The sequence below is a fragment of the Daphnia pulicaria genome, chromosome 3, assembly GCF_021234035.1.
Source record: "Daphnia pulicaria isolate SC F1-1A chromosome 3, SC_F0-13Bv2, whole genome shotgun sequence".
NCBI classification, from domain to species: Eukaryota; Metazoa; Arthropoda; class Branchiopoda; order Diplostraca; family Daphniidae; genus Daphnia; species Daphnia pulicaria.
Genome location: NC_060915.1, coordinates 10,781,560 through 10,802,280, shown reverse-complemented (window position 1 = coordinate 10,802,280; position 20,721 = coordinate 10,781,560). Strand labels below are relative to the sequence as shown.

The 20,721-nt window shown below is 44.3% G+C and overlaps 4 protein-coding genes across 8 annotated transcripts in view; 1 reads left to right on the top strand and 3 right to left on the bottom strand.

The window, feature by feature from the left end:
• The window catches only part of LOC124328350 (cGMP-inhibited 3',5'-cyclic phosphodiesterase A-like), a 42,360-nt gene extending 27,501 nt beyond the window's left edge, over positions 1–14,859 (bottom strand). Inside the window, exons 1-3 of one of the 4 annotated variants that reach the window (XM_046787104.1) lie at positions 12,639–12,652; positions 10,360–11,772; positions 6,284–7,033 (exon numbers count right to left, since the gene is read on the bottom strand). In XM_046787104.1, the coding sequence (XP_046643060.1) occupies positions 6,284–7,033; positions 10,360–10,932 (1,323 nt within the window). In that variant the 5' untranslated portion in view covers positions 10,933–11,772; positions 12,639–12,652. Of the gene's footprint in view, positions 1–6,283; positions 7,034–10,359; positions 12,379–12,638; positions 12,653–14,743 lie in introns of those variants that run through there. The other 3 variants (XM_046787105.1, XM_046787103.1, XM_046787106.1) reach the window with 3 other exon arrangements.
• A 49-nt stretch (positions 14,860–14,908) lies between these two features.
• On the top strand, positions 14,909–16,063 carry LOC124328356 (coiled-coil domain-containing protein 134-like). Its single transcript, XM_046787115.1, has 5 exons — positions 14,909–15,151; positions 15,245–15,366; positions 15,429–15,513; positions 15,584–15,759; positions 15,839–16,063. Exons 1-5 carry the CDS (start codon positions 15,007–15,009, stop codon positions 16,010–16,012), a joined length of 702 nt encoding a protein of 233 aa, XP_046643071.1. The 5' UTR covers positions 14,909–15,006; the 3' UTR covers positions 16,013–16,063.
• Positions 16,007–17,927, bottom strand: LOC124328351 (acylglycerol kinase, mitochondrial-like). The gene is made up of 8 exons (XM_046787107.1): positions 17,764–17,927; positions 17,577–17,696; positions 17,449–17,509; positions 17,221–17,389; positions 17,099–17,158; positions 16,627–17,034; positions 16,407–16,562; positions 16,007–16,337 (listed from the first exon to the last, which is right to left on the bottom strand). The coding sequence occupies exons 1-8, from the start codon at positions 17,871–17,873 to the stop codon at positions 16,051–16,053; spliced, it is 1,371 nt and encodes a 456-aa protein (XP_046643063.1). The 5' UTR covers positions 17,874–17,927; the 3' UTR covers positions 16,007–16,050.
• Positions 17,928–18,558: 631 nt separating this feature from the next.
• LOC124329535 (trypsin-1-like) lies at positions 18,559–20,184 on the bottom strand. 2 transcript variants are annotated; one of them, XM_046788615.1, is made up of 7 exons: positions 20,021–20,184; positions 19,828–19,949; positions 19,626–19,726; positions 19,286–19,547; positions 19,032–19,178; positions 18,858–18,948; positions 18,559–18,789 (listed from the first exon to the last, which is right to left on the bottom strand). In XM_046788615.1, the coding sequence occupies exons 1-7, from the start codon at positions 20,070–20,072 to the stop codon at positions 18,689–18,691; spliced, it is 876 nt and encodes a 291-aa protein (XP_046644571.1). In that variant the 5' UTR covers positions 20,073–20,184; the 3' UTR covers positions 18,559–18,688. The 2 variants fall into 2 exon arrangements, with proteins under 2 accessions (XP_046644571.1, XP_046644572.1); XM_046788616.1 differs by having other exon boundaries at positions 19,828–19,946; positions 20,021–20,181.
• Between the last annotated feature and the right edge of the window lie 537 nt (positions 20,185–20,721).

The window sequence follows — 20,721 nt, the reverse complement described above, 5'->3', positions numbered from 1 at the left end:
CAGACGTGTACACCTTGATAACAAATGCCTCCTACGCCGCGAGCACGCACGTACACGCACAATGTACGGAGTGTTGTGTGTTTTTCACGTTGAGGAGGGAATTTTCTTTTCCTCGGCGTTGGATGCCAAGATCCAATCTGCTCCTCGTCCTTGTCCCCGGCATCATCTGTCAACTGACGATCTGTCAACGCCACCATCATTATATAAGCCCAGGTCATCATTATTCTCCTCTTCCGATTTTCTATGTACTTTGGCCGGCTCGGGTCTCCTACTACAACTAACGCACATTATAAACTGGGGGGGGGGGGGGGGGGGCAGGAAGGAAGGAAGAAAGAAAAGAAAAAGAGAAGATGGCTAAAGAAACAAGAGGTCTGCCAAAGCCTGCTGCTGCTGCTGGCGCTGCTGATGATGGATATCATTACTCACTGGACCCGGTGAGCCCCTGCTAGAATGTCCAAAAATGAGGACACCAAAAAGAATTGCAAATTCCCGCTTCGCTCTCCAGCTTGGAGAGGGCCGAAGATGGCAGCTGAACAACACACTCGTCTCATTCGGTTAAGGCAATCACCGCTCAACAACAGCATTTAGTAATCTGATTCGGTAATAATTCAACAAGGACATAAGGCGAAACAAGTCGAGATTATTCGAGAAGCCCATTTGAAAGGTAAATGGGATGATGCCAACTCCAATTTTGGCTTCAAAAAGATGGATGGATTATTTTTGGTTTTTTCAAGATGTCATCATCAAGAAAACACAACTGGCTTTGGCTTCACGCAACCCCAACGCGCACTGACGTTCATTATCCTTTTTTTACGATTGCCAGTGGGAGTGAATAATTTCACTTGTGCATCATTCATTGGCCCGAAATGCGTCAGAAGGTAATGCAAGAATTGAATATCAACGGCCAGGTCAGGTTCCCTCGGTAACGGCACGCGGTCGAACCGGCGTATCCACGCAAAAAAAATAAATAAAAATGGAAGCGACCAGCCAGCGTCTACCTCTAAATAACCAAAACTTTGATTTATCGAAAATATTTACTTAAAAAGGGGGGAGAGAGAGAACAAGAATGATAGAGCGCGAGCTTTTAGAATCTCAAGTGGGAGGCAGCGGGCACGAATTGCCTCGCAACGAGCGCCACACGCACTATTCGCGGGATATTAATATTATTTAGCTTTACACTAAGCCTGAAACTTGTCCGATTCCCACTCACACGACATTTTCGATCTACGGGGGATTAGAGCGTAAGACTTATTACTTGCCAGCTCAGTCGATAATGGATGTTGCGAAGAACCGACTGGCACTACGGAATTGGCGACAGATGACTTGAATGATGACGCACACACGTAGTACAATGAATGACGGTTGGCGGATTCGTCAAGAGTCTTATCGGAAAACGAAGGATCTCCCCCAAAGTAAAAAGAAAGGGATGAAATCAGGAACTCTTTCTCTTTCTCTCCTCCGTCACGGAGATGTATAAAAAGATAATAACCGAGTTAATCCGTGCAGCATCCAACTTATTAGGTACGATTAGAGTTTTTCATCAACGCGTTTCTCATCTGCCGATTGTCGACGACTCTGTTGCTGAACTGCGTCGGCCCGGGGAAATCCGATCGATGACAACCGCGCGGAGAGAGAACAGCCAAGCCGCACGGCTAATACTTCTAATGAACCATAAATGCACTACCAGCACACCCGGGATTACACGGTGTGTGTGTGTGGGTGCACTGTGTGTGTGAGAAAAGAAGAGCAAATTAATAATAACAGCCGTAGTTGGGAAACAAGTAAACAGCAGCAACCGAACCCCCACATTACGTGCGCGTTATTGTTAGTAGCGCCGGATATTGACTACCGGGAAGGTATTCCATTGCACCTTGTCGTGCAATGTAACACTGCGTGCACCAAGGCGGGGGGGAGCTGGGCTTAAGGCTCAGCCTCCACCTCTGACATTTTGCCGGCCGACGAGGAATTAAAACGAGCTGCTGCTGCTGGGGAGGGAGGTAGGTAGGGACGATATTTATTCATTATAAGCTAATCATAGAGCAGCCGCCAAACAATTACCAGCCAAAACATGGAAACGCATTTCGTTTCTAAGAGAATCACCATCTAATTCGGAACTAATTGTCCGCTGGGGAGCAGTAATCATCTAGCTGCTGCTAGCTGCGTGAGCGGACGGCGCATGAAGTGGAATCCCAATCTTCACGGGACCCGAAAGCAGGAACACAATAGCCAGCCACTTTTTATTAGGGGGGCGAGCAGCGGCACAAGTGCTGGGGACGACGGTAATGCAACCTCTTTTCCTCTTGTCCCAATGACGTCATCACAAACTGGACGACGTCCTCTCAAACTCTCGCGTGTTTTTTTCCTGGACGGAAAAATGTCAAAGAGTCGCGCACCATTGCCCAGCCAGTAGTACGAGACAAAAACATAAAACAAAATAAAAATCTGCCCAAGAGTCACTAACGAGTCAGCCAATAACTCCGGGTCCGTCCCTTTGTATCAACAAAGACGAAGCCTGTCAGCTAAGAGGAGGGCAGGCAAACAGTCTGGCCATTTATACTGCAGCTGAACTAAGAGAGACTGTGCTTTCGGTTCCTCTTCTATCATATCACTAGACTCTGAGATTGACTCTTCTCTTTTCGTTTCATCTTCTTCAGACTATCCGACGCCTATTTCAGACTATACTCAAATGCGTTTACTATGTCGCTCAAATTCAATTGGCCTTTTAAACGACACCCTTTGTTAGTTTTTCGCATGTCTTTTGATGTCCGCGGGATGCGCAACCGATAAAAGCCGGCAAGAAAGACCGGCAGCATTTCTTTTCTCTTTGCGTTTGGCCCGTCCCGAAACTTTTCCTTTTGTGTTTTGTTTGTTTTTTGTTTTGTTTTTCCCGCTTCCACAAAATCCAAAAAGAAAAGTTTTGCAAAAAGGGGAATAAGAAAAAAGAAATAGATACTATATGTACGTACGTAATAGCACTAGACTAAATGGAGAAAAGCCTGAAACGGCGCAACTTGGACGGCCAGGATTTATGGCTGGACTCAGCGGAACAGGCGGGCGAGCCGACGGGGTCCGGGACTGGTTAGCGGGTGGGAAAGAAAAGAGGAGGGAGGGAGGGATGTATAGCATAGCAAAGTATCCTACTACTTCTAGACTACTACTACTACTACCATGTAGTTATATAGTGTTTCTTTTTCCGGGTTCTCGTCCGTCCTGCCTGCCTGCCTGCTGCTACTGGCAGCCATCACACGCTGTGGTCCATCTCGTGCTTTGACGTCATCGCCAGACGCCCGGCCATTCCACCGTTGATGTACGTAGGGAGAGAGAGAGAGAGCATAAGGGAGGTTCCCGACAAAAAAAAGTATAAGCAAAGCAATCAACAGAAGGGAACAAATGGCAAGAGATGTAATCTACCCGCCCGAAACCACGGATGCTATGTTGTCTATAGCCCCCGACAGGACGGGCAGCAGCAGGCCATTTCAAATTCTTTCGTCTTCTTCCACTCGTCCCGGTCGTGATTAATCAAACAAGACAATCCTGCGCTCCCCCCTACAGTAACAGCTGGTGGTTACAACGTTGTTTGCATAGTTGGCGTGAATTTATATATTCACCGTCGGCCCCCCTCTTAATCCCGCCAGGGTTTAAAGGGCTGGCCCCTTTTCATTTTTTTTTTTTTTCTCATAGGGAGCCTTAATATTTTGAATTGCTTTTTATTTGCAAATCCCGCCGGATGAAACGGACGGTTAGCCACCAGCGAAATCGATGTCCCAATCGAAGGAGAGCAGGAAAAAAGGGCAAACGCTCTTGCTGGGCAAGCGGACAGAGAAAGAGAGAAAGGCCGCACGACCGAGAACAAAGAAGCGAACGTTACTGTTGCGTGCACCACCAAGAGCAGCAAGGAATCGAAATCCGATATACGTGTACGTGATGTGAGTTGCACTGCACCCGTAGTACGTCACCCTGGGGGAGAAAAAACGAATGAAAGGAAAAGGGGGTCTCGGATCAATCGATTGCGCAACTTCTTCTTCTACTTCTTCTTGTGCACCTTTATTTTTTTCTTTCAATTGAATTCCGGGTGAAATGTCATCCGCCCTGTCTGCGCATCGTCACGACGGGTTGAACGAGAACGTCCAAGTGAGTCTGATAAGCAAAGATTACGTCGCGATAACCAGCCATGTGAATGAGTCTGTCGGCTATTTGTCATTAACATGAAATTATATAATAAACGAGCGGTTCTCGGCGGCTTCCGAGTTGAAAATCGTATTATTAAGGTTGACATATCGAAATACTCTTCTCTACAACTTGCGGATAGTTTCAGGAAGACAAAGCGCTTATAACGGATCGATAGAGCTGCTCTCTCTCTCTCTCCCTTTATAGCGCGGATAGAGAGAGCGGAGCCGGCAAGGAAAAAAGGATTCAGCCGCAGTTCCTTCGGCCTTGCTGTTGTTGGTCTGACGTGAAAACTTCCAGACTCAGCTCTCCTGTGAATTGTATTTTCTTTCTCTCGTTCAAAATGTCCAAGAGCTTTGGCTTTTTTAATCTTCACCTTTTTTTTCCGTTTATTGGGAAAAAGTAAAATGGGCTGGCCCTATGCGTAGGCCCCGCAGAGAAGAACCTTCTGGATGAACTCCAACAGTCGAAAACTTGGTTTTAAAAGATTATTTGTAGAGTCTACGTATAGTGGCAGCAGGCAGTCGAAGTTTCTTAAAAAAATCCACCTATAGCTCCACTATAAGCCTGCCTCCTAACATTACTAGCATCATCACATATTCGCCAGGCGTGCTGCGAAGCAGTTCACGGACAATCGGACCGTGTGTATTCTGAGCGTGTTTCTCGGCCGTTCAATAAAACACGAACGTCCAGAGCTGCCTTTTAGCTGTTTTTTTGTTTGATTTACTTCAGTTCATTTTTTCTTTTTCTTATTTTTTTTTTTTTTTTTAAGAATTTACCGCGACAGCACGCAGCAGCAGCTCCCGTTTGTAATATTGACTGGAAATCGTGTCGATTCTTGGTCGTGATTGCGTCAATACTTTTTGTTTTCCCAAAAGAGAAAAACCTCGTACCACCCCAAAAAAATTCAAATTCTGGGGGGGAATTTCGCGATTACATTTGTAAAGAAAAATTCGTGACCGTTTCTTTTTTTTCGAACCATGTCGGGCACCTCCATATTTGCATGACCGATGGACAAATAAACAAGGAGGGATATACCGGGCATCACATGTTTGGGCACATACAAGACCAGATATACGAAAAGAAAAAAGAAAAAAGAAAAAAAGTCTTAACCACACGTCCGATGGATGGCAAAAATCAAAAAGTCGGGAATAATAATAATAAGAAGAAGATGGAGAAGCAAGAAAATGCACTGCAACAGATTGATGGAGATTGAGAGAAAAGAGAGGCTCGTGCCTTAAATGGCTGCTCAATGAACTGGGACTTTTTTGTGGCTGGATCGACCTCCTTTCTACATCTACTCTACATCAGCTGTTATCTTTTATTGATGTTATTTCTTTTCTATTTTTCTCTAGTCCCTATTATATACCAGAGCAGGTTCGCGTGTTGTTTCTGCCGTACGTGCAAGGGACGGGATGAAACAATATGCGGGACCATTAACGAGTTATTCGACCTCCAAACGGGTCCTCAATCTACCGGACAAATTGACACGCTGTTGACAGTCGTCGCCTTTGTTGTTGGAACGGCCATGTGCCCCGTCAGTTACACAGGTGTCGTTCCATCAATCGCCCAGCAGCTACACGCAGCAATAACAACAATACGAGATTCGGCGACGGCTGCTTCCAGCTCGTCGCCGCCACTCGACCAGCGGCCAGCGCTGAGGACTTTGGTGGCGATGAAGAGGTAGAGGACAGAAGCAGGAGTCGCTTATCTGTGTTAGCCCGTTCGAAAAACGTTGACTGCCAGCCATTAATAATGTCGATATCAAGTCGCCATCGTGCGACAGCCCAGCGTCAAGGTTGCGTCTACAATTCCAAATAGGAGCCGAGGAGGCCAGAAGACTGACTGGCGCCCAATCATCTGGGCCGGACAATGCCAGTTGCCAAACAAGGGGGGCGACCAGCCACTATAGAGCTCCTATACAGGCAACTGGCAGATAAACAGTGAAAACAAATACGAGGACGGCGAAACTTGAGAGAGAAAAGGCAACTGCTGTCGGTGAATAATAAAGATCCTTATTCATTCGTCTGAAAAGCGCTACGACGGACAGGCAAAGGAGCCTGTTGATTTACTGGTGACAAAACGAATCGAGTTGATTTGGAAGGGGGGGACTTACCGACACCAAAAGGTGGTCCTTCTTGTTGGCCAGCAAGGCCGGAAGAGATGTCCTTCTCACTTTGTTGTTGCCTGTTGTATTGCAACCACCTTGAGAGCTGGCGCCCGACTGGCCGGTGGCAACTGAGCTGGCCGCCGACGCCTGGGTCGACGTCAAAGCGGCGCTCGATGTCCTTCGACGACGGGCGGCCATAACTCGAGATTCGTGATCAACTGCCGATGTCCGTCGACTCCCGCTCAAGCTGCCGCCACCGCTGCTGCCCGTCTGCAACGGCAATTGAGGATTGGGAAGGCTACTGCTGCTGTTGATGATCATTGATGACATGGGCACCACGTCGGGCTGAATCAGCGACGTCTCGGTGAATTTGGCAACCAAAATGCCCAGCAGTCCGGCTAGGTAAGTGACGGCCGGCCGGAGGACGATCGGCAGAGACGGCAGAGTGACACAGCCGGCGCTGCGCAGCAGAACGACCGACACGACGATGAAAGTTGATTGCGAACTGGACAAAGTGTCGGTCAATCTTGATGTGGCCGCCAACGTCAAAGTGTAGGCCAGCAAGTAAAGTGGATGGAGGAGAAACTGGGCCGTTTCTCTGCGCGGCAGAGTCATTCCGGCCAGTTGGATGCCAACCGCGGCAGCAGCGGCTCCTTCATCTTCCGTCTGGTGCCGGCTCTCCTGATGATGTCCAGCTTCGTTCAAATGGACAGCAGAAGCTGCAGCAGCTGCTGCTCCTCTGGCATCCCATCCATTCTGTTTAAAAAAAGAAATAGAGAAGAGAAACCACGTCACGAAATGGACTTTTGCATCATCAATCCAGTTAAACACAGCAAACAGACGTCGTGCTGCGCTGTGGGTAGAGCGAAAATTGTCTAATATGACGTTTGTTGTTTGGTTATTCCGTCTTATAAGGAAGAATTCATTCCGAAACGCATCGTCATATCTATTGTACTCTGGGCTACTACTGCACGTGTGTGTATACAATAAGCTGGCTGTCGTAACGGCTCCCAAAGTGAACTTGATGACCTATAACGTTGGATATTTTCCCAAAAATTTATCATTGCAATTCCATTCGCTTTATTGCCATTCCGATATGGTGATTCAAAGATTCTTCTTCTTTCTTTCTTCCCTTTCGCTGCCGTCCAAGGAATTCCTTGTCAAATAGAAGCCATGCTCCACTTTTGCGCACTAAACTCTGAGCGCAAAATAAAACCCAAGCCATTTCTATTGCGTTTGCCATTGCCAAAATTAGGCCCCCTCCCCCCCTGGCATCACCGAGATCAACCGAGCGCAAACTACACGGAAGGCAAAAGGACGACACGTCAAGTTGGCGCGAAATACAAAAACAGAATCAACGCAAACGACCCGCATTTTTGTCTTCTTGTTTCCTCGTTTCGCTTTTTCTGCCAGGATCGTTAGCACCCACCGTGAAGAAAACAAAATAAAAACTGACCGAACATCAACATTTCCTATTGGTTTCATTCCATTTTTTTACCCCCATCACGCTGAACGCGGACCTGCGCTCCACGTGTCCGATTAGGAATGTGTTACGGGTCGCTAACGGCCTCAAGTGATGCAACAAATGGCGATGTGTCGGCCTCGTCACGCTCCCTCGTCGACTTACTACTTACATGTCGTCACACTTTTTCCAGAGAGAGAAAAAATCTAAGATATCCGCCGCGACACGACATTAGACGTTAGCTAGCTACAATCTCTCCGCTAATTCAGTTTTAAGGGGCGGCCAAGTTATTTCACTCTGTCGTTTAATGTCAAATTTTCAACTTGGCTCTTTTTTTTTTTTTTATTATTTTTAAATGTCAGAAATGAAAGCAACTGCCGACAGGCGGCGGCATGACGAATAAATTCCGAACAGACACACCCAATCGACAGCAGACACCGAACCGCTCCGTGAATGGCATCACTAATTTCAACCTCGCTTTTGAAACCACGTTTTGGATTTTCCTTGTTTGATAGTCGGCTTACGCAAAAAGTTATCTAGAGACATTGGTAGTATAAATTAAGATTCAGCCTGTTTGTTTATGGCCAAGGTTTTCTTCCCCCCTATTTTCTAATTATCATTCTTCAATGCCAAGTTTACACTCCTGTTGCCATTGCTTGCAATCAATCGTCGGCAAAGCAAACGCTTCGACTGCACGTTTGAACAAGAGACCTGCGGGACTCAAAAATAGTATAACCCCGGTGTGATTCATTGGAATTTCGAGCGATAAATCAGCCAAGGGAGGAGAGGGAGGGGGGATGAGGAGGACGCAAGGAAGAATTATGGCATCAATTGAATAATCATCACAAAGTTCTTGGATCGGCAAGAGTGCTGGCCGTAAAACACGACTCGGACATCGGATCAACAGCAGGGGCCGAGTCGTAAAAAGAAACAAACAGTTGACCGTCGCCTTTGAATCACTCACGCATCGATATCGGCAGACGAATCTTTGTTTAACAGTATAAATCAATCAGTAAGAGGTGAAAAGCAGGGAAAGAAAAGATCGGGGGGTGGAAAAAAAAAAGCTATAGGCGTCCGGCCGTCCAACCGACGTCTTTTTGGGCTTTCCGCTGACGAAAATAGACGACCGGCCGCGCTCGTTGTCTGTGATGGACGGAACCACAACACACCCCGCTAAAAATAGTTCACATGTATACTTACTACTGTCTTCACCCGCCCATTATAAGACAATAAAAACGTTCAAAACACAACACAAGTTAAATTTAAAAAAAAACAAAAACAAGGAAAGAAATACAAATATTCAAATATTTAGAAAATCAATAAAACAACCCCAACTGTCGTTCTTTTCTATTACGGTACCCCCCCCCCCCCTCCACGCTTCGCTTTTTTCTTTAAAGAGAAAAGCACTTTCTGACCGCCATATAAGTGTGCGGTTGTCCAGCGTGAAATAAGAGCAAGACGAAGTGACAGAAAAGAAAATTTCAAAAGGTCGAGAGAGAGAGAGAGAAAAAGAGATCTGGGCTGCGGGCCAGGATCGCAACGTCAGTGTTGTTGTTGTTGTTTCTGCTGCACCAGCAGAAGTAAGAATCAGCTCCTTCCGGATTGAGCAACTATTGTCCAGTCCGGCAAACGTGGACTAGCTGGGACTACAGAAAACGGCAGCAGCAACTGGCCAAGCGACACGACGACTCAACGTCCTACAAACCCACGGGAGGAATCTCGTCGCACCGCATTTCTCGGATGAACAGTTTCACGTCATTTTTGCGATTGCAGCACCGACAAGAGAAAAGAGTGATGGAGCGACGGCCAAACGTCATTCCATCACCAAGGAAATGCAGGTGACTAAATAACCCAGAAATCCTCTTTTCTTGAATTTCTTTTTTCTTTTTTAAATACAAAAAATGACGGATTATTTCTTGGGGAATTTCTACATCCGTTTCTGTATCGACTTTCTCTATCCTAGTAAAAACGCGAAACGGAATAAATTGCGGCGAATTAAATAAACTAAAACATTAACCGGCGCCCCCCATAATCAACATTATAATAACACTTTCCCCTTTTTTTCCCCCCTCCCCCATTATTATGGAGATTGACATTGTTTTGTTGACGATAGCGCTGGTCTCGCCACCCAGTTGCCATGGCTGGCCAATTTGATTTTCTCTCTATGTGTGTGTGTGTATGTATTGCGTGCGTGTTGTTACCTTTTATTTTCCAACCAATTTTTTTTTTCGCTGCTCGTTTTCACGGTCGAAAAGTCAACGACTCGACGTTTTGGATGTGTACAGCGTATGTCTGTATGTCTGTATGCGTTAGTGTATGTGAGAGTTTTGTATCGATCGCAAACACGTCCGAACCGCCAGCTGGCCGCCGTTACCACACCACCACCACCGCACACCTATAAAAGGGCCCCTACCCGCTGGATTGCGTTGATTATTCCACACTCTACGGACGACTACTACGGTAGCCTGTTTAATATTCCACTAGGTGTCACAAATTCAAATGATATTCGTGGACCCGATGCATTTCTAACCAAGGGCAAAGGACGAAAAAGGCAGAAGGAGGGGACGAGTAAACTAGTTTGATCGCGTCCCGGGAAAAAATTGAAGTACTAAGCTACTACCTGGGCGTCTAGTGCCGACGACAGGAAGAATCCGAGCGTTTCTCCAATGATGCTGCCGCAAAATGTCAAGTAAATGCCGGTGGGTGTCCAGGAATGGCGGAAGCCGAGTGCTAGCAGTAAGTATCCGGACATGAGAGCGAAAAAGGGGACAGTTAGGGAGCAGAGTTGGGAATAAATCCACACCACGTCCATGATGACCCATAAAATGGCCAGGAGGGATCCGGCCATGACCGAGCCACCCGCCAGGATCCAAGGTGTCCATCTTGGAGGGCATCTCCGCTCCACGGCCGCTTCTATCCAATGCCAAATGTCGCGACACCAAGAGCATGCGTCACGAAATCCAAAGATGCGGCTGCTTCCGCTTTCCAGGACGCGGACGGCGACGGAAACGTACGGACTAACGCCGCCGCTGCCGCCACCGCTGGCACTGATTTGACAGTTATTGTCTCTATTATTGTGATTCGGGGTCTGATTCAGTTGCTGCTGCTGCTGCTGCTGTTGATATTCGCTCGAACGACTCCCGCGACGAGAGCTCGACCTCCGCCCGGTTCCAGCTGCTGTCAAGCTGCCCATCTCGCCCGCTTCCGTATGCTATACGGCAGACGACAGTTGTGTGTGCCAAAGCGTCCGCTTTCTGATGTTTCGAATTGAATGGATCTACACGGGAGATAAGACGCTCGAATGCGCCACTGGTTCGTGGCCGTAGGGCGACGTGATCTGCACACTGACACCCAATAACAACAACAGCGACGACGACGACGACGACGACGGGAGAGGTATAGGACGTACAGAATGGGAAATGTAGGGGATCGAAAAAGAGAAAGAAAGAAAGAAAAACGAAAAGTTTGTTTGGCGCAAACAGCCAAGTCAATGTCACAAACTGCAGATTGAATAACACGACCGAGGTCGGGACGGGAGAGGTGCACACAGCCGCGTGCACGCGACACGTTTGCCTCTTTTTCTTTCTTGTTTTCTCTCCTTCTTTTATTCTCTTCTTCGTCTTCGTCTCTTTTTGCTGCCCATCAGGAAATGAACTTGCACTGCCAGTCGACTCGAATCAGAGAGAGAACAGTAGGGGAGGCCAAATGCAGAGCGGTCTAGTTATCTCATTCGGCATCCGTCAAATAACAAGAGAGAGAGACGAGGAATAGAAGAGACGGGCGACGGCTAATCGAAAGTGATAGCTCCGGCGCTCGCACCGACGACGATGGCGGCGGTGACAACAACAACAACGGCGGACGGGCTGACGACAAACCAGCTGCACATGATTTGTTCACAGTCACGGAGGAGGACATCTGCGCCAGTATTTACGAGCCCCTCTCTCGCAAACACGCACCCACACCGCTCAGACGTCACAACGTGCACAATGCACTCACGAACGGCGTGATTGCAGACCGAATAATTCGATCCTCTCTCTCTCTACGCACACACTCCGCAACAAGGAGGAATCCGATAAGACGACTAGGTCGGTCCAGTCCACCGTTCTCCTCACGTCTTCACTTATCAACGGGCGAAAAATAAACAAAAGAATTGTGTCGTTGTGTCGTATAGGCGACGGCCACACCACTGAAGCCCGTCGACTCGACTGGCGCTGATTTTGACGCCAAGCCAAACAGGTGACGTCTGATCAGACGGACACGGGCAGGAGGTAGGACCAATGGAAAAGAGGCGGTTCGAGGGTGTGCGAGAGAACGGGCCAATGACGGTGACCTTTTCTTTTTGCGACGTGTTCAAATGATGGCACCCCCTCGTTCGTCCCGACACGCGAAAATGGGCAGCGAAAAATTCACAACAACTTTTTTTCTTTTTTAATTATTTCACATTTGAAGTGGCGGCACTTGACCCGTCATTTTCGTCCCGTTCGACGTTTTAATAGAAATCCCCAACCACCCAGAAAATAAGAGATAACAAGTGTGAGGAGAAAATGTCGACGTGTTGGAAATGTTTGAATAAGACCAAATGAGGGAAGATAAGATGAGAGGAGAAAACGCCTCCCTGTGTTCACTGTAGGAGGTTTCAGGTGACACTGAACCCAGTCCCGGTACCGACTGCCCCGCTATATAGACTCCCGGGACGAAAAAAAAAGGAGGAGGGAAACGGGGGGGGGAGGGAGGTTGTGGGAGGGTGTTGGGAGATGGAAGAGGTACGAGAGAGAGTTTGCAAGCAACGGAGGCAATCTGGAACGCCACAGTGCTGCTTGCAGCGCTCGAGCCCGACGCAGGCGCAGAGTTTCTCGCTGCTGCTGGTCCCCATCGACGTGATGACGTACGTACACACACACACACACACACACAGGCCACTCGTTCCTCTCTTCCATCTACGCCTTCCCCCCTTCTTATTACTTATTCGCGTTCAGGCGTCCGCCGCCGTACCGTGAGCGATGACTGACTTGTTCGTCTCATCGATTCCTCCTCATCTCTTTAGTAGTCGCGCTTCTTTTAATTTCAAGCCAAAACTCGAGAGCCATAGTCTCTCAAGAATGTGGCAGTGTCTCACTACTACCACATCGCACAGAATTGATAAGAACCGGATTTTCGCTTCATTTTTTTGTTTTTTAAATCACAAATTCACGAAAAGAACGGCGGGAAAACAAGAAATCGATCAACCCAAACCAGAGTTTCCACTGCTATCTGGAACAGTCTATAAAACAACATTAATATCGACAAAAGAGGAGGAAATTTAATCCACGTGTCGAAGAATAGGGGACGATAAGTAGAACTCGGCAATTCACAACTCGGTGAATTAAATTATCGAGCACAAAAGGGGGGAACACAAAAATGGAAAATAAAATATTATTAACTGGCCGCAAACACACACCATCTTCCTTGACATAGTGGTGGTCCCTGCTGTCGGCAGTTATATATATTTGCCCGCGATCAAGCTGTCGTGACGGCGTTACGAACGTGAAGTAGCGGGACACGCCGAAGCAACAAAAAGCCTGGCACCAGGGCAATGCGCATTGACGTATTTCTGGGAATCGATGCCCGGCTGGGGCGATTGCTTTTTCCACAGTTGGGTTCGTTGACGATTATGAAGACATGAATCAAGCGCACAGTAGCAAGAGCGAACAAGGCCTTGCTCCGTATTATTATTTGTGGGCATATTCAAATGACACACAAAACGAACCCGATGGATGGATTCGTCCTTTCTCAATAGTAGACACCCAGCAGTGGCATGGCGAACGAAAAAAAAAACGGACAGCAACAAGAGAGTCTTTCGGAATAATAGCGGAGATCAAGTTTGACCACTTTTCAGCATCACTGAAGGGGCAGTTTTTTTTAGTTTTTTACGGCTTTTGAAGTTTACGACCTTCGGTGTGCCATGTGAAACCACGGAGAAAAAGATATACGGTGCCCTAAAATGGCGTGCTTGCCAGCTCATTCATGAGATCCCGCCATTATCATCGTAATTGAATCAAAGTATAGAACCGTGAAGATCGACGATCATCCATCAAAGGCATTAAATGGAGTCGATGTTTATCGTCACGACTATCGGGCAGTCTGGGCACAGCAGTGTCACATCTGGCCGAGCAGCAACACGGTAACGCTTTTATATAGTTATATGCATTAGTTACCTGACTTCGCAGTCTGCAGACTATTACTCTTGATCGCGGCCCAATAATATAATGAAAGGTGGACTCGACTCACGCAAGAGCGGCTGCCAAGAACTTGGCCACGAAACGGGCGGGTGTCCTTCGCCGACAGTATAACAGACTTTTGACGTGCTCGACCTTTGCGTGCTGGCCAGGGTATGGCACACTCACACGAGTCGTGACCACTGTACCCAAATCCAGCAGAATACGAACGCACACGTTTAATGTTCTCCACCGTCGTGCTTTACATGTAATGCGTATTCATAAATCAAACTGTCATTCTACTTTGTCTACAGTCCAAACAACAGCTGGCTAACACACACACCGGACTAATTTCTTCGAAAATCTCTCGCGATTCTTGAATTTCTGTGATTTCATTTGCTACCTTCTTTTGGATTCAACAGATAAAGACAACGCGATCAATCAAGCCAACAGCTCGTTTGCAAAGACATACTAGTTCTAAAAATATTTCCTAAGACATTTTTGGAACGCCAACAGCATCAGCAATCGTTCTTGAATCACCATTCAAGATGAGAACTTTCACACTTTAAAACTCGCGTAACACTTCTTTTTGCTCTGTGATCTTGCCAAATAACACGTAACATTTAAAAAAACCAACCGTCGCAAGTTATAACTATGTTTCAATGTCAAAGCGTATGGGGGTCACAAAAAACAATTACAAGAGAAGTTACATATCATGTGTTCATGGATGATTGATGAAGCAATCATGCCGCCATTATTGTTTTAACTCTACACACAACTCTACGTAATTATCTGGTAATCAGAACTCACCTAGGGACGAGTGATGGTGGATACTGATGAAACTGTAAATGGATATTCCAAATTTACAGAGCAAACGAGTTTTTTTTATTCACGATTTCTGGCAAGCACCACACGTGCTTATGATTCAACTATTTCGATCGCACTCGCAGCTACCACTTGCTGGCTGCTGCAAGCAACAGGAGTACAGGACGCCATCTGCAGGAAAGAAATCAATTGAGTAATGCAGACGACATACAATTTACAACAACCTGCGATTTTGTGGAAATTCTGACATGGCGGGGCATTCGAACAATTTGTGCTACATTTTGTTGTTTTGTGCATCATTGGTAAGTGCTGGCGACAAAATAAGTCCCTCAGATCAAACGACAACTGTTCCAGTAACTCAGGGAAATATAAATTCTAACGCGGTTGCTCTGTGTAAGTATTACGTTTCCTCTCATTATAATAGCCTTGCACCCACCAGTGTGAGTTTCTTGGTTATTCATGCCTTTTCAATTGTGTCTCCATTAGTTGAAAGATTGTTCCAACTTAAAAGAAGTGAACAGAAAGATGCAGTTCAACGGATTGCAGAAGTCAAATCTATTGAAAAACAACGCAAGCTTCTGGAACTTGTCATAACCAAAATCATGGAGGTTGTTGGACTAACATTTCAGAAAACGTAAAAAAGGCTGTAATTAATTCAAAGTTTTTGTAGGTTCTAACTCATAGTAGAATCAAGCTGGAAAGCTCTGGCTATCTTCCAGAATCTGATTTTCCTCAAGATGAATCTCTTCGTGACGGTATCATTTATTGGTTTTATTATTCTGAAATTATAGCTCTATATAATGATGATAAGGCATTTTAAAATAGCTCTGTCAAGCATGATAGAAAATACTGCATTTATGGGGGATCTTGTGCTCTATTTACCTGATGCAACAAAAGTGTTTCTTAAAAATAATGAGTGGAATACCATATTCAAATGGAGTTTAAGTATTTGTCAACAGTCTGTCTTTTTGAGCCCTGCAACAAAGAAAATGCTGCACTTGGTAAATTGCAATGTTCCTTTAATCAAACCATTCTAGTGTTATTCATCTACTTAATGCTTGACATTTGAAAATATTGCAGGTTGCGCAAGAATTGAATTTGGTCGAACGAGAATCAAATTATTTTAATCCATACGCAGAGGCAAATCGAAAGAAACCAGATCCTTTACCCGAAAATGTCGAAAAGAAGAAAGTGAGAAAGAAAATATCTAAAGGTCCTTCTTTATCGGGATCAAGATTAAAAAATGAATTGTGAAAGCTATATAAATTGTTTTATTTTCTTATAAATACAATTTATCTACTGGTAGATGCGCTAAAAACTTTAATGGCGTCTGGCAAAACGGTGACTCGAATTGGTTTAACTTCGTAGTTGTCATTGTCTATCGAATACCACCTTTCTTCAACTTCAACACTTTTTCCCTCTTCAGTTGCTTCCTTTTCCGCTATAGAACTTTCTTCAATTTTAGGTATCATTTCAAATTGGCGTACGAGAATCTTTTCGCGATTCATGTGACTGGTCTCTGTTTTGGTCCTTAGCCAACCCTCTTTCACGAACTCAAATCCACTTATATTTTCAGGTCCTAAGTGAGAGAGTGAATTTTTTTAAAAATTATCACTCACAGGTTTCAGCTATTTAAAAAATGTTTTACCAAGATTGACTTCCAAATGTTTCGGTAGATTTGGAGGACTGAAATTTACATTGTTTTCGGTTAGAACTTGGAACTCTACGGATGAGAAATCCTTCTGATGCCATACCCCACATTCGGGATTAACAACTTTTGAATAATCTTTGACTTGTTTTGTATCTAGAGAAATTTGTAACTAATATGTTAAAATAATTTAATGACCTAATAAAATGAATATTATTACCTTTTACGGATTTAGTTCGTGGTATAAAAGCATGCCACCATCGAGTATTCTGTACTTGCGAACCGAATTTCAGCTCATTTGCATCTTGCATCTTGTTTCTCATACAGTTATTACAACCCTCACACGGTACGGTATAGTGAAACTGTGCATTGCAATTCCACGTGAGACTTTTGAAAGCTCCAAAGAAATAGGCGGCATATGACTTCAGTGGTCCCCACAACCAGTATTTCCCAATTCTTTCCTCGACATCTCGAAATGCTCCCCATTTCAGTTCACCAAGTGCGTAAATTGGTTTTCCAGTAGGATTATCTGAATTTTCCAATATTTCTACCTTCATAACATCTACCTGTTTTTGAAAGTCTCTTATTATTGCCATAGTTGCTTCAGCCATGAGTTTGATTCTATCATCTGAAAAGAGACCAAGGGGTAGTAGAATAATCAATTGAAAGCTGAATTTTTGTGTCAGCAATACCTTTATGCTCCTTAAAGATAGATTTTGAAATGTTATTGAGTTTTCCTACAGGGATGATACCTGGAGAATGAAACATATTTTCAAACAAAATGTTTAGGGAAATATATAATTCATTGTGATACCAATAGGAAATCGTTGAACTGCTAACCCACTATCATTCCTTCTCAGCAATCCAGTTACAGCTTCTGTTATGGCTCCATCTCCACCAGCAACAACTACTGCATCACAGTTATCCATCACTTCCATCAATCCTCTGGCTTCTCCAACAGATTCAGTTTTGACCACACTGATCTGAAATAGAGAATGAGAACTTATTAAGGTCAAACAAAAATAAATAATGAGACTCAAACCTTCATTCCAGAAAGATAAAGTAATGGAGCACAATAATCCTCAAATTCTGATTTGCCTTTCCTATACACATTTAAAATTAATTTTTAAAAAATGTCAAAGTGATTTGAGAAAATATCAAGTGCAGCACCCTCCATTTGAAGCAGGATTCAACACTACAGTTATTTGGCGAGCAGGTAGTCCTATAGGAAGTGGAACATCCCCATAGCTTTTAGCTTCCTCACAATAAAGTCTCAACATCTCTTTAGTCCTACACCGATGGGAGAAATATTTTAAGACATAATCATTGGTAAAAGACATTTCACTTCTATGAGTACCTGAATTTTGTGACGCCATAGTTTACTCCATAAGAAACGAGGAGAAAACCAACGGTTGATTTCTTCCAATTATTTCGCAGGGTTTTGAAAATGCGAACGATCCTTGCCATGTTGAAGTTCAGGCGGTTCAGGTCTCGCCGTGTTTTGAAAATAACGTTCTGCAGACGACGTATTTTTGGACATCTATTGGTAAACGGATAAAGTTTTTCAATTTTTTCTTCCACAATCAACTCACAATCGCGCAGATATTCCCATATCATAAATAAATAAGGCAAATATTGTCAGTCGATCAAAATGCAACGATATCAATATGTTTGCATACGTTTTCATGTGGATCTTGATCTCCAAAGTCCGATCAAGTACCGTACAGTATCGTCCAAAAAAATCTGAACACCATGGTCTCTTTCTTTATTTAAAAAAAATATTTCTGCATTTTTTTCTTAATTCTAATAAATGAACTTTGTAAAACAATTAATTCTACACATAATATGAAGTCTTTAAAGTTAAAAACAAAGAATCTACATTAAACTGGGCTTTTGAAAAAGGGGTGCGTTCGGATTTTTTTGGACGATACTGTACGTTTTCTTCCTCGCTTTCTCTAATTAGGCCTACACAAACGGGTTTATTGGGAGTATTGGGGAATAAACTTTTCAAAATTCATCCACGTTACCTTTTTTCGATAACGCAAAAAAGTAGGATTATGGACGCCCCACCAGATGTTTTCCTTGGATTGGATTGGATTGGACCATGTGTTCACTAGTAACGCAAAATGAAAGTTTTTTTGCCTTTTGAAAATTTGATTTACATACATTTTATTCAGATAGCAAAGTTTCTCTCATTTTTCAATATTGTACAAAAATAATTACGTATGTTTATCGTTAGATTTGCGCGCCCATTTTTTTATTTTAAATTTAGCGACATTTTATTAATTATTCAATTGCGAGATGTTTGTGTTGTTGGAAGCTTCCGCCGTTGATAATTTCATATTAATCCATCCGATATAAGCCGAAACTTCGGTGTAAACACCTTATTAAAAGATAGCGAAAAATCAACAAGATCATTCAATACATTTATTACAAAGTGTTGTAATTTACCGGGATAATCAGGTTGACCACAGCCTTTACCCCAAGACACAATTCCAACAAGAGTTTTGTCACCCAACATGAGCTGTCCACCAGAATCTCCCTATATTTTTGTAAAATTTTTGTGTCATTATTTATCTTATGAGACTTAAATTAACTTATCAGAATTAAATTTGCTGCATATACCTGACACGAATCGTAGCCTCCGGATGTATATCCAGCGCATAGCATGGAATCAACAATTAGCCCTGCACCGTAAATTAAGCGGCAGTCTTCGTCGGATACCACTGGAACTGTCGTTTTTAGTAGCACATTCGATAAATTCCCTCCTTCCTGCATAAGCGAATTTATTTCAGCATCCTCGAGTTTAAATTATTAATGCGCTTAAAGTTCTCCAAGAGATGAGCCTTAAATGAATGAATTTATTATTAAACGCGTACTTTTGTGGTTCCCCAACCTGCGACAGTAACGGCCGTGTCTGGATGAGTAAAGTAGCCGGATCCAGGAAATTTAGCTTGTTTCAAGTAAGAGTTGAATACGAAGGTTCCATTTAATCGAATTATTCCAATATCATTCCTCAGGTAATCTGGGTCATATTCTTCGTGAAGAACAAATTGGGCTGCTCTCAGCTCTTGTTCATAACCACTAACGAGATCTAACCTGTGTTCGCCAGCAACCGCCCAAACTCCAATTGGATGAAGCCTATATAGTACGTGAATCTTGCGGTTATTATCATTCAAACTTTCTATTGGTGAAATTTTTAAAACGTATTGCTTATACTCTTCTAAACAATGAGCCGCAGTGATGATACTGCTCGCATCTGCTATCGAACCGGCACAAAAATGAGAACGCCCGAAAAAGCCATTTCTCTGCAACGAAACCTATAAAGAATGAAGAAGAAAAGAGTTACGTACCAACAATGAGTCACAATACTAGAAATAACGACAACATTTTCAAATTTAGCGAGAGAAAATTAACGAACCATCCAGGGGAATTCTCCTTCTTTCGCATCGGCTCCACCGATGATGCGTCCATCACGTTTAGTTCTTATTAGTTCAGTATCAAGAAAAACACTCAAGGGAAACCGTGCGAGACTGCTGGCTGCTTTCAAAAAACGTATTTGTTAATAAAATATTGCACCATAACTCCCCTGACCATTGCAAAACTGAATTCACCTGTAGCAGTTACCGTAAATACCGTTAAGAAGAGCACCAGGTATATCTTCATTGCTTGCTGAAATGCGAAAGCGTGGGCCCGCGTTGGATGCCTTTGTTACACGCAACGAATGTAAAGCTCACTATTTTAGGTGAACTGTAACCAAGAACTGAACAAGTACTTTGATATTTCAACGTTTTTAAAGCTTCTTCGTGACGCAAAAACATTTCAAATCAAGATATAACGCGTTTTCTTATGTCTGTGTTGCTATGGCACAAACTGTCGGCATTATCTTCAAGGTTCAAACAGAATCTTGATATTTATGGCAAGTTTTTAGTGCCACCCAGTTCACCCTCAACCCGGGGATTCAACCCTTCATCTCAACCCGGTTATTCAACCCGGTGACTCAACCCGGGGATTCAACCTAGCTGTTTTTTGGCGCCATCTAGCGGCCAATACAATAAATACACCTACAAACTATAGAGACCGGCATCTCCCTCGATTTTTCCCTCGACTTTGACACCAGTAGCGCCACATGCTGCGGGATTTTTAACGAGCCGTGCGCGGAACAGTTCTTCCTGTCAGCTGAGTTCATACAGTTCATAGTTAAAATGTCTGTTTTATTCGAAGAGTGCCTCATTTGTGGGGCATGGAAAGACGACATGGAATGTGGAACTTTCTGATGTAGCTTACCACCCTCTGGCTATGAAAAGTAGGGGAT

Coding starts and splice junctions, on each gene's coding strand:
- LOC124328356 (XM_046787115.1), top strand. CDS start 15,007: ATGGCGGGGCATTCGAACAATTTGTGCTACATTTTGTTGTTTTGTGCA. Junction 15,152..15,244: donor TTCTAACGCGGTTGCTCTGT/GTAAGTATTACG, acceptor TGTCTCCATTAG/TTGAAAGATTGTTCCAACTT. Junction 15,367..15,428: donor TCATAACCAAAATCATGGAG/GTTGTTGGACTA, acceptor AAGTTTTTGTAG/GTTCTAACTCATAGTAGAAT.
- LOC124328351 (XM_046787107.1), bottom strand. CDS start 17,873: ATGGCAAGGATCGTTCGCATTTTCAAAACCCTGCGAAATAATTGGAAG. Junction 17,510..17,576: donor AATCCTGCTTCAAATGGAGG/GTGCTGCACTTG, acceptor AAATGTGTATAG/GAAAGGCAAATCAGAATTTG. Junction 16,563..16,626: donor ACGAACTAAATCCGTAAAAG/GTAATAATATTC, acceptor AAATTTCTCTAG/ATACAAAACAAGTCAAAGAT.
- LOC124329535 (XM_046788615.1), bottom strand. CDS start 20,072: ATGAAGATATACCTGGTGCTCTTCTTAACGGTATTTACGGTAACTGCT. Junction 19,950..20,020: donor ATTTACGGTAACTGCTACAG/GTGAATTCAGTT, acceptor GTTTTTTGAAAG/CAGCCAGCAGTCTCGCACGG. Junction 18,949..19,031: donor GAGGCTACGATTCGTGTCAG/GTATATGCAGCA, acceptor ACAAAAATATAG/GGAGATTCTGGTGGACAGCT.